Raw genomic sequence first — 12,965 nt, forward strand, 5'->3', positions numbered from 1 at the left:
TCCCGCCTCGGCCTTCCAAAGTGCTAGGATTACAGGTATGAGCCACCACGCCCAGCCTCTATTTTGTTTTTAGCCATGCAATGTAAATTCTGACTAATAACTGCTTGTTGCATTTGGTGGGAGAGAGAAAACACTAGAAAAATATCCTGGGTTAGCCTTTTAAGTGTTCTCCTAAATTTGCATTTAGGTTAACTTAACAAGTAGTTTCTCCTTTTACTTATGACGTTTGCCCTTACTTCATTTTGGTATGGTAATTCTTGATTTTCATAAATGACTAAAGGGTAAATTGATTATGATAGAAAATGATCATTAGGCCAGGCGCGGTGGCTCACGCTTGTAATCCCAGCACTTTGGGAGGCCGAGGCGGGTGGATCACGAGGTCAGGAGATCGAGACCACGGTGAAACCCCGTCTCTACTAAAAATACAAAAAAATTAGCCGGGCGTGGTGGCGGGCACCTGTAGTCCCAGCTACTCGGAGAGGCTGAGGCAGGAGAATGGCGTGAACCCGGGAGGCGGAGCTTGCAGTGAGCCGAGATTGCGCCACTGCACTCCAGCCTGGGTGACAGAACAAGACTCCGTTTCAAAAAAAAAAAAGAAGAAAGTGATCTTTTAAAGACTAAAGGGTAAATTGATTATGATAGAAACTGATCTTTTAAAGACATTTCTCAGAGGCCGGGCACGGTGGCTCACGCCTGTAATCCCAGCACTTTGGGAGGTCGAGGCGGGCGGATCATGAGGTCAGGAGATCGAGACCATCCTGGCTAACACGGTGAAACCCCGTCTCTACTAAAAAAAAATACAAAAAATTAGCTGGGCGCAGTGGCGGGCGCCTGTAGTCCCAGCTACTCGGGAGGCTGAGGCAGGAAAATGGCATGAACCCGGGAGGCGGAGCTTGCAATGAGCCAAGATAGCGCCACTGCACTCCGGCCTGGGCAAAAGAGCGAGATTATGTCTCAAAAAAAAAAAAAAAAAAAGACATTTCTCAGAGAACATAATTGAGACATAAAAATAATTACTTGAAATTAATATCTAGATTGAAACTCTAGATATGAAAACAGACTAGTGTTCAAGACCTGTTGCTCATTCGTTTTGTGTATGATGTGTCTTATGAAAGCTTACAGAGAAGCCCTTCAGGTTCCTTTGCTGTGTAAATAACTGTTTAGCTGTACAGTTAGAGCATAATGGGAGTTAAAAGGACTCCTAAACCTTCATATAAGGTGGCCATTGTTGGATCCAGGCAGAGATCCCTCATATCAAGCCAAGTGCTGCCCTAGATGAGTTCTAGGAACATACTTGTGATATGACTGCCTTACACAAAGTTGCAAAATCTGGCTTCACTTCTCTCTCACCCTCCTATCCAAGCCCCATTTTCCCCCCACTTAACAGCTGCCTTATTTCTCACTTTTCTGCCCTCTTCCCACCCTCAAAGGGCTCTTGGGCTGGTCCAAACCTTCCATGTTCAGTGACTCATCCAGGCCTGCTCTTCTCATAAAAAGCTGGTCCTCTAAAACCTCCGACCACTCACTACCACTATCCATTTCCATAGATACTAGGTGTGTAACAGTTTGATTAAAGTAGTGTCAGGCCAGGCACGTAATGTCAGGCCCACACCTGTAATCCCAGCACTTTGGGAGGCAGAGGCAGGTGGATCGCTTGAGCTCAGGAGTTCAAGAACAGCCTGGGCAACATGGTGAAACCTCATCTCTACAAAAAATAAAAATAAAATAAAAATACAAAAACTAGCCAGGCATAGTGACCTGTGCCTATAGTCCCAGCTACTTGGGAGGCTGAGGTGGGAGAATTGCTTGCACTTCAGAGGTTTTGAAGTGCAGTGAGCTGAGATTGCACCACTAGACTCCAGCCTGAGTGAGAGAGTGAGACACTGTCTAAAAAAAAAAAAGAGAGAATGTCAATAGCTAATGCATCTAAAAGCATTTCCATTCCTTACTGGACAGAAACAGGGCTGAGCATACCTATGATATCTGAATCCTTTGCCTGATTTCTGTATGCCCCAGAATCTTTCTTACCTCCTTGCTCATGCTTCTCTGTGCCTTCACACTTCTGAGTCTGTTTCAAGTTTGCCACTCAGTAAACTGGCCCCAACTAATTTGTAAAGAAAGCTACTTACATCCTAACACCTTGTGATTTGTTTCATTGCAATGTGGGTAGCTGTTGGGAGGCTACATCACTGTGCAGTCCTGCCCTCCACAGTCCTGCTCACCTCTCCTGTCTCTCCCCACTCACCCCCGTCTTGCTGGCACCCAAGGGATCTCTTGCTTACGGCAGAAAAAGCAGTCTCACCCACATTTAGGACCCCTTAAGATCCCAGTTTCTACTTTAAACAGTCTTACCAAGAGATTTCTTAAAACGAAAACTGCCCTGTCTATGAAAGGACTATCCAGCGGATACAGTTTTTCACTTTGTTAGGGTAGAATAGGTAAAGAAGGTAATTTGAGGAAGGAGGATCCTTCCCCTGACCACAGGGAGTAACAGATTTAGAATTAAAGAGATACTCAGAGACAGGGATTCATGAAGGTAGAGATCAGTGCCTGAGTCACAGTGAAATGCAGGGTGTGGATTGTTTCCAAATGGTATTCTTGTTGACATTCAAGAGGAAGGCCATAGGCCATATGGAGAGGTATTTAACCGGCATGGAGCTGGTATCCAGGAGGGCTGCAGAGGCCTCTTGAACCAGTCGTGTGGAGGTCCAGAGCCATGCTGGGATACAGACAGAGCCAGAGGCTCAAGTGTATGTTCTTGCCTACAGCAGAGGGCAGTCTGTGTGCAGGTGGATTGGACCATTGTGCCCTTCCTCTGCATGAGCTCTGACACCCAAATCCAGAGACAGGAGCTGGGGAGGTCCTTAGACAATGTCCAGCACAGTCTACTTGTGGGTCACCTGCTGATCTTAAGCACCACCCGTTTCTCGTTGTTTTTCCGTTTTTTCCTTAACCTCTGTTGCAAACTGCATCCTTCTGAAAAGTCTTTCTTCAGTCTTCTTAAATGCTAAGTTGCTTACTTCATAACATGCTTTCCTATTGGTTACTTTCTGTTGCTGGGACCTTAACTATACTTGGGGGATTGCCAGGATTCTTAGGCATACCTTTTTCACTTTCAAATTAATTGTCCATAGGCAGGAGTTAATCCATAAATTAACAAACGTCACTCTCAGACAATACCCTTATAATTCTGGGAATGTCTTACCATAGCAGCCTAGTCATGGCTAAGAGCCTTGGCTCTGCAGCCAGACTGCCTGGATGGAATCCCAGCCTTGTCACTCATCAGCCATGGGATCCTGGACAAGTTATTTAACTTCTTCATGCCTTGGTTTCCTCACATTGTCATTTTGGAGATTAACTGAGTAAACCAAGCAAACACTAACCAATGCCTGCGACATATGAATACTTTATACTCTTATTATGAGCTCTTATTATTACTAATGCTTAGTCATTAGTGAACTGTCAAGAGAGCAGGTTAGAAAAGAATAGTTCACACTATATTCATGTTTTAACTTATTTTAATTAGTATTACTATCATGTTATGACTATGTATGACATTTATATTAAGTCTAGGCAAATCATGGGCAGAAGCTTAGCAGTCAGTTAAAACAAGAGGATCAAACAGTTAATACAAGACGATCTAAGTAGGTGCTGTGGCTCCAGGCAGGGAAGTTGAGTCAGGAGGGGTGGATGTCCGAGGAGGTGGAAGGAATATCTCATTCTTATGTGCTCTCTTTTGGTTTTAGGCTTATGGGTTTGTATTGCTAGGATGCGGCAGTGCTTTCCCTCCACTCTGCAACACAGGTGTCAGATCTCTGTGATGGGTTCCCCCATCCTCATTAGAACATTTGTTGAAGGCAGTCATCTGACTCTCTCCCATGCATTGTCCCTGCCCCCACTTCCTGCACAAAACCACCTCTGAAAATCCCACCTGCATCGATTACTTGGAATTTCAGTAGCCCTTAATGTCAGTACTGCCCTGATAGCCCCAACTTGTCACCTTGCGTATTTTTATGCAGATGACCCATCTTCCTGTTTGAACAAAAGCCTTTTGGGGCCACACACTGAGCATAGTGCCATATGCATAACAGTTGCTTATTTAATTGATAGCTTTATCTGTGCACAAATTTGGGCATTATGATTTTTATCCTTTTAAGGATTAAATAGAGCAAGAGTGTTGTGTGTGTTACATATACTATGTGTATAAAATAAAGTAAGCTTGGGGATATCAAATATCCTCTTCATTTATCAGAAGAAACAAACCATGGAATGATCAATTAACCTGAAGAGGAAGGAGCTTTACAAATAGGCTGTATTTTTCTTGCATGCTTTTTGGAGCAGCAGCAGCATGGTAGGATGGTAAGTGCTCATGCCTTAGAGGTAAAACCATGTCAAACCCCATCTCTGCCACTTAATAGTTGTGTGACCTTGGGCATCTCACTTCAGTCTCTCACAGCCTCAATTAACACATTAGTAAAATTTACCTTGTAGAAATATTATTATTCCCCATCATGTCCTTAAAGAATTTGGTTTCCAAATATAGTAAACTCTGATGATAGCTTTTTAACCAGTTCCTAACTTTTTTTTTTTTTTTAAATAAACTTTAGGGGATAGGAAAGGTTACACGAGTTTGTATTATTTTGAACAGTATATCATGCTCAAATATCTTGGTTGCCTGTAATATAAATCTACTTAAATCTAACACTTGAGCCCAGTACCTGAGGTTCTGTCCCATTTTACTTTTCTTTCCCCACTCAAAGCTTCCTCTCTGGTTCTAACAGAGGATTCCTGGTCGAGCACACAGGTGCTCACCTGATACCTGCCATTGCCTGTCTGGAATTCCCTACATTATCATCAGCTACCCAGATCACACCTGCTGTATAAGCTTGAAGTCACATCCCACTATCTTAGCACCTCTGCTCCCATTGAAGCTGGATAGTGCCCTTCCTGCTGTGAATTCCTGAGCACCCACTGTTCCTATTTTTGCTTTGACACTTGTTACATGCATGTTTGTTTTTTGTTTTTACATACATAGACTTCCTGCCAGCTAGAACAGGACTACACTTTACTCCTACTCTTTTAAAGATATTCTTTATTGTGAAATGGAGCATATGTACAAAAGAATACATATTTAAAAATGTGCATTGTTTAAAAATCCCACCCAAGTTAAGACATAGAACACAACCAGTGCCTTAGAACCTCTTTTTGTCCCTTCCCAATCATAGCTTTGCCTTTCCCCCAGAGGTAACCAGCATCATGAAATTTATATTGATTATTGTTTTCTGATCTTTAAACAGTACCTTTTTTCTTGTTTTGTCTTTTGTTTTGTTGTTGTTTTTTGTTTTTTTTTTTTTTGAGATGGAGTCTCACTCTGTCACCAGGCTGGAGTGCAGTGGCGCAATCTCGGCTCACTGCAACCTCTGACTCCCTGGTTCAAGGGATTCTCCTGCCTCAGCCTCCTGAGAGTAGCTGTGATTACAGGCACGCGCCACCATACCCAGCTAATTTTTGTATTATTAGTAGAGACAGGGTTTCACCATGTTGGCCAGGATGGTCTCCATCTCCTGACCTTGTGATTTGCCTGCCTTGGCCTCCCAAAGTGCTGGGATGACAGGCGTGAGCCACCGTACCCGGCCTGTTTTGCCTTTATGTAAGTGGAATCATATATATGTAATTGTTTGATCCGTTGCTTTTTTCAACATAAATGTTTTAAAAATTCATCTTTTTGCTGCATGATGTGTATAGCTATAGTTCATTCATTTTAGATTGTATTCCATGCTGTGAATATAGCAGAACTTTTCCTTTAAAAAAGATGGCTATATAACTATAAAATCTCAGTCATATTCACCAATAAGCAAATATTTCTTACATATATGTTGGTGGGTTGGCTAGGACAGCTCTGATGATCTCAGCAGGGTTTAGAGCTAGGCTACAGGTTTGGTCCAGATCTGTTCTGTGTTTCTTTTTTCTGGAAACAGCAAGTACCCAGGGCATATTCTGCTGGCAGAAGTTGTAACTTCTCAGAGGGTGAACAGAAATAAGCAATGCTTCTGTAAGGCACACTGTCACTTCTGCTCATATTGCCTTAGTCAAGTCAAGCCATAAGACATGTCCAACATCAGGTGGGAAAGTGTCCTCCCCCTGAGGAGGCTGGGAGTAATGTATACTTGCTGAGCAGAAATCTAATACAGACATTTGGGTTGTTTCCAGTTTTTGACTATTTCAAACAGTGCTGGTGCTGCTGTGAACATTTTGATTATATCTCTCGTTGCACATACACAAGTGTTTCTTTAGGGTATATGCTTAGGAGCTGAGCTGCTGGATTGTACAGCATGAGCATTTTTAACTTTACTAGGTAATACAAATACTTTCCAAGTGGTGTGCCTGTTCTGTCCACAATGGATTGGTGCTTCAGTGTTGCACTGAACCATGCTACATTTACATTTTTTGTATGTAAGTAACACACAAATGAATAAGTACTTTTAAAAGTATCTGTCTCACAATGTCACAGTGAACTCAGTTTGATTTTGAACCCTTACTGCAGGATGGAAAGTATACTGTTAAAGCCACAGAATAGGGAGGCCAAGGCAGGAGAAATTGCTTCAGGCCAGGAGTTCAAGACCAGGCTGGACAACATAGCAAGACCCTGGCTCTACAAAAAAATATTAAACATTAGCTAGGCATGGTGGTCTGTGCTACTCAGGAGGCTAAGGGTGGGAAGTTAGGGGCTGTAGTGAACTGTCATGCTACTGCACTCCAGCCTGGGTGACAGAGTGAGACACTGTCTCTTAAAAAAAAAAAAAGCTATAGAAAAGTGCTGCTAAGTGCTGCTTATCTTTTTGTCAGTACTCAGAATCCACTAACTGTTTCAACTTGCGTTCACTTGGCAGGTTTGGTGCAGGTGCCAAAGTTGTGCATTTCCTGGGACGAGTGAAACCATGGAATTATACTTATGATCCCAAAACAAAAAGTGTCAAAAGTGAGGCCCATGATCCCAACATGACTCATCCAGAGTTTCTCATCCTGTGGTGGAACATCTTTACCACCAACGTTTTACCTCTGCTTCAACAGTTTGGCCTTGTCAAAGACACCTGCTCATATGTAAATGTGGTAGGTTCTGTTTATTTTCTTCAGATCATTTAATGCTGCTTTTTGAAAAACTTGTTGTATCAATAGAGATGTAGAATATTTAGCAGCATTTTAAACAAAGAGATACAATTTTGTGGAAAGAAAACAATAACCATCTTAGAGGGGAGAAACATTACCAGCAAGAAGTAGCAGAAATAAACTGTGTGGCAGATTTCTTTAGATCCAAGAACATAGTTTAGAATTTTCTGTATATACCCGTATATTTTAACTCTAGAATTCTTAGCCCATTCTCCTCTGAAAAGATTTTGAGATTATTCCTAAAGTAGTGGTCTATAAAAACAACACCCCATTGAATGTTTTAGGAACTGCAAACATTTAGATGTATCTACTTTATATTTGCCATCTGCTTAGAAGAATGTGTTTTCAGTGAAAATCACAATATGAACATACAGTAAATACTTTTATAGGATTGTTTTTATTTCCTATGTTTGTACTCCTATGATTACTATAGGATCTTGAAAAAGAAGTATCTTTGTAAGAGGGAGATGATATGTTAACATTTATAACCCTCTTTAGCATCTTTTCTGACTTTAAAGGTCTTCTCTGAGGTTTGTTCTTATGAAAGAATTGGAAGAGGATGAGGAATGAAACTATTACATATTCAGATATAAATAAGAGAACAGAATGGGTGAATTATAATCAGATAATCAGCTAATCACCTGGCTATGAGATTATAATATTATAAGAGATTATTCTGTTTTCTGTGGTATAGATTTCAGCCATTTCACTTACTGGCATTTACTAAGAAATAGAAAGGAAAAAGGGAGAAAGAACTAACACTTGCATTCTTATTCTGAGTTCTTTATATGGATCATGACATAATATTTGTACAGCAGTGGTCCCCAACCTTTTTGGCACTAGACACTGGTTTTGTGGAAGACAATTTTTCCATGGACCAGTATGGGGGATGGTTTCGGGATAAAACTGTTCCACCTCAGATCATCAGGCATTAGATTTTCATAAGGAGCACACAACCTACATCCTTTGCATGCACAGTTCACAATAGAGTTCACGCTTCTATGAGAATCTAACCACCCCTGATCTGACAAGAGGCAGAGCTCAGGCGGTAATTCTTGCTTGCCCGCCACTCACCTTGTGCTGTGTGACCTGGTTCCTAACAAGCCATGGACCACTGCTGGTCCATGGCCTGGGGGTTGGGAACCCCTGTCATACAGTACTTGAAACCACCTGGCACATAGTAAATGCTTAATGAAAGTTAGCTATTCTTAGTTAACCCTTAAAACCACTATATTAAGTACTATTAGTAAGTATTGTTAAGTATATTATTATTAATATCTCCTTTTATAGGTAAATTAGCTGAGGCTTAAAGAAGTTACATAACTTGTCTTAGTTATGTAACAGACTAGTCAAGTAGCAGAATGGGCCTCAAACCCAGGTCTGAAGAGACTTATCCTTATGAAAATTTGAGATGGACTATGCTTAAAAGTAGCCATCTACAGCCCAGAATTAAGATAGTACCTTTTATGGCAGGTGAAGGGAGAGTTACACTTTAAATGCTAAACTATTTTAAGTTATGTCCAGTATACTTGGCTTGACCTCAGGGGCCTCTCTTTTAGGGTATAAATTGACAGCCCCCGTATTGTGAACAGAGAGGACTCTGGAAATGCCTCCGTATCATTACTGTTGCCAAGTGCAAGGCAAAGGCAGGACTAATCCAATGGAAGGACTTCCTTATGTTGCCTCAGCTATAATGCAGTCCTTTACCCAAACATCTTAAAGTTCCACTGTATTTAAATACATACCTATATGCTTACGTATATATGGTAATGAAAACAGGTAGTCAAAACACTTTTTCCACCATTTTCTCTGTTAAAAGCAATACTTGTCTGTATTCATTTACCTTCCTTTTTCTCTGCTAAGATTTCCAATACCTTTGCACCTTAGTACTTTTTGAAGGATAGCATTGGTACATGTGAAGTTGATCACCCATCTATATGTAATGAGAATCAAATTTAATGTAGACTAGGTCTGCTCTGTTGCACATTTACCCTGTTCCTTCTGCAATATGAGGGCTGAGAATTATGAACAAAGGAAAGGTGAAGATGGGAATTGAAAGTTGTTCAAAACTAAGCGAATTAACAGAAGCTACAAGAACAGATAGATGCTACTTGGTAATCCAAATGAAAGCTTGAACAAGCAGAGAAGTTTGGTACCTAGTCTCAAACAGTTTCTTTCTCAACAGTTTCTTTCCTTCTTATAATGTGATAACTGAGTATGTGTTGCGGCTCTCTAGTTAGATTCTTTCTGAAATGTAGCCTGTTGGGTATCATTTTGTTTAAGTTCTCAACCTTTCAGAGCCCACACAGATTGAGAATTTATCTGGAGACTTGTGTTCCCTTGCCCATCCATCTTACACTTTCTAATGAACTGTTTGCAGCTTTCAGACTTGGTCTATACACTGGCTTTCTCTTGTGGCTTCTGTAGAAAGGTATGCAGAACTTAAACATTAACCCTAATTACTTTGTTCTCCCAATGTTTTCACTGAGTCAAGAAGTCTTCATTTCGTTAGGAAAAAATCATATAATCTTTATATTTTTGTGTCTTTTTTGTTTGTTTCATGTAATACTTTTCAGTTTTTGCTACTTTGCATGATGATTCATCCTGGCTTTTCTGTCTTCAATTTATTGCATTCTTTAAAACAGTTTGATTTTCAGCTCTCATAGAGTCGATTATGCTTTCCTTTCTAGGAAGATGTCTCAGGAGCCATATCTCATCTGTCCCTTGGGGAGATCCCAGCTATGGCACAGCCGTTTGTATCCTCAGAAGAACGGAAAGAGCGATGGGAACAGGGCCAGGCTGATTATATGGGAGCAGATTCCTTTGACAACATCAAGAGGAAACTTGACACTTACCTCCAGTAGAAACACTGCATTTTTCTGTGAACACATCCACTTCACAAGCCTTGTTTCTGATACTTAGTATCTAGAGCTGGGTTGAGAAAAGTCTGTTACAGTTGCTAGAGGTTTTCATTAAAACTTATGAGAGGCTTTTTTTAGGATAAGAGGTGAGAACTGGGCAAAAGTTGTGAAGCAGCAATTCTGTTATATGGACAGTGTTCTGCTTTTTAATCCTATTTAGCTTGTTTCAGAAATTCCCACTTTTGTCGACTGCCAACATACAAAGTAAGGGAAACTTAAGATATTAAGATGGCTGTATCAGTTCTTAAAATCTGCAGAGCCTAGTTCAAAATCAGTCACTCCTTTCAGAAGCAGACATGGCATCTGTTCCTTGCTTGCTTGTTGGTTGTGCCTACCTTTCACGAGACCTGAATTTTAGAATTGCCCAGTGCTGCCAGAGTGAGTTGAGTGTAATTCTGCTTTCAGGTAAAGATAGGCTATCTTAACACTGCTGAGTGATTCATAAACGTATCAACCAATAGCATTAACCCATTTTACTTCCTGGTCTTAGTGTCTGAAGATGCTCACCAGTTTTCTATGTACAGTAAGGCAGCATGCTAAAATGCTTTTGTTCAGTTCTGTATATTTGAAAATAGCAGTGTGTTCTCTGATGGTTATCTGCAGTGGCACCCTGTACAAAAAATAAAAGACTTATTGCTGTATCTTGGTTGTTTAATTAAATTAAGGAATCTCACCATACACCCTTGAACAAATCTATTAGGGAATTTTTCATAATTTTTGGAATTTGTCATAGTTTTAAAAAAGTGTAAAGCTTGACATTGGGATATATGCTTTAAAAACTGGTATCTGTGATTTCAATCTAATTGTTTTTCTGTGATGGTGATGGATCTGACAGATCAGAACAAACTGAGATCAAATTTACAGTGTCATCCACACTGCATCTCCCCATTAAGTGGGTATTTAGCTATTTAGAATATTTTAACCTTAAAGTCATTCCTGTCAGAATCAATACTGGGTCCAGTCCCTACCAGTGTTTTATCTATGATTTAAAATGATAGAATGGAAAAGCATATTTATTAAATTTATAGATCATTCTAGGTTGTAAGAGATGGCAAGCTAAAGAAGGGTAGGATCCAAGATGACCTTTTAAAACTAAAATGAGTGGTCAGAAATGATTCTATGGAAGAAAACAGGACAGTTAACCGTGACAGGAAGAAACTTTAGAGGTTTGGGCAAAAGCTGCATAGCTTTTGTGACTTAGCCTTCAAGGTCACCCTCCTTATTCATATTGATGTGAATTAATATACAAGCATATAGACAGCTTAAGTATGGTTGGGGCCATCTTGAAGGCTGTTACCATAGGAACTCAATAAGAACCTGAGGATTTACCTAGAATTATAAAATATTAAATGATAAATGACTTCTGAAACTAGCTATTTGGACTGGTGAAGAATGAGTCGCTATTGATCGTCAAGTACAATGAAGCATTTAACGAAGATTTATTTAAGTGCCTCCATGTGTCAGATGCTGTGGTACAAAGACTTCTTAAAATAATTTTAGCTAGTCAGAGGTCTTTCTGGCTTCCGAGTCCCTGGTTAAGATTAACAGAAACACAGTCTTCAGATATAAAATGTCTTATTTTTGTGGCCATTCAGTATGCCTCGTAAATAATTTTTTCTATTTACTACCGTTCATTCTCTATTTTTTACACAGTAGTGTAACAAAGCTCTAAGGTGGAAAAGCTGACATAGTTTTAAATTTTTTTTTTTTGAGACGGAGTCTTGCTTTGTCGCCAGGCTGGAGTGCATTGAGGCAGTCTCGGCTCACTGCAACCTCCGCCTCCTGGATTCAAGAGATTATCCTACCACCTCAGCCTCCCGAGTAGCTGGGACTACAGGCACGCACCACCACGCCCAGCTAATTTTTGTATTTTTAGTAGAGACAGGGTTTGACCATGTTGCCAGGATGATCTCAATCTCTTGACCTTGTGATCCACCGGCCTTGGCCTCCCAAAGTGCTGGGATTACAGGTGTGAGCCACTATGCCCAGCTAATTTTTAAATTTCAAATAAGTATTTAGTGAAGGCTATTAACTTTTGGAATCAGAAAGAATGACAAGCTTACCATAAGACATAGCATATAATGCTGTCAAGTTATTTGGCTAGAAAATCACTGAATAAACATTCTTTGCCTTCTGTGATCTGTGTCTTAAGGTGAAGTATTAACTAACTTTTCCATGTAAAGCTATACATATATTGGAAAATCTTTTCTAGGGAGTCCAGAATACTAAAAGTTACTTCTTAGTAAAATGTATAAAAAGGCAAGAGTAACTCAAATTACAAGATTTATATTTGCAGAGGTGATCCATATATACTTATCCCCTTGCAGTGGTAGGTATGACCTTTGGTTGTAAGACAAACTTGCCCACAACAGAGGTCAAATCCATGCCTTTGGAGATTAGCTCCATGGTGGATGGAGCTATGGTTTATGCATAAAGTAAATGTTTACCTTAATTCTCCTTATACCCATATTGTCCTGCTGTATAACACATTTTGCAGATATTTTAATGTGTTAAAAACTTGAGGTTAAACATTTGAGTTCTTGTTAAGAGCCAAACATCAAATGTGCCCTTATATTTTTAATGAATCTCATCCAAATGCTAATGCATAAACCTTGACAAGTACTATAAATAAAACAAGAAAAAAATACAGCAATGTCTTTGCCATTCCCCAAAACAAAGCACACACTACCGAAGATAATTTCATTAGTACTCACTGGTAACAAACTACCTATAGGGGTTAGTTTCTATTTCCAGTTCTAGAGCTGTAATTTTAAGGACAAAATGTACAATGATTGATTGAGTGCTGTGTATATATAGGTATTATCACAACTCCTTTTTTTCTTCCAGATGAGGAAATTAATTGGGACCCATGTTTTT

The 12,965-nt window shown here is 40.0% G+C and overlaps 1 protein-coding gene across 3 annotated transcripts in view; it reads left to right on the top strand.

Moving 5' to 3' along the window:
- Positions 1-10,729, top strand: part of GYG1 (glycogenin 1) — a 37,313-nt gene extending 26,584 nt beyond the window's left edge. Inside the window, exons 6-8 of one of the 3 annotated variants that reach the window (XM_055248589.2) lie at positions 6,891-7,110; positions 9,548-9,598; positions 9,858-10,729. In XM_055248589.2, coding sequence (XP_055104564.1) covers positions 6,891-7,110; positions 9,548-9,598; positions 9,858-10,031 — 445 coding nt within the window. In that variant the 3' untranslated portion in view covers positions 10,032-10,729. The remainder of the gene's footprint in view (positions 1-6,890; positions 7,111-9,547; positions 9,599-9,857) is intronic. The other 2 variants (XM_055248590.2, XM_063620229.1) reach the window with 2 other exon arrangements.
- The last annotated feature ends 2,236 nt before the right edge of the window (positions 10,730-12,965 follow it).

Source organism: Symphalangus syndactylus, chromosome 17 (assembly GCF_028878055.3).
Source record: "Symphalangus syndactylus isolate Jambi chromosome 17, NHGRI_mSymSyn1-v2.1_pri, whole genome shotgun sequence".
Taxonomy (NCBI): Eukaryota; Metazoa; Chordata; class Mammalia; order Primates; family Hylobatidae; genus Symphalangus; species Symphalangus syndactylus.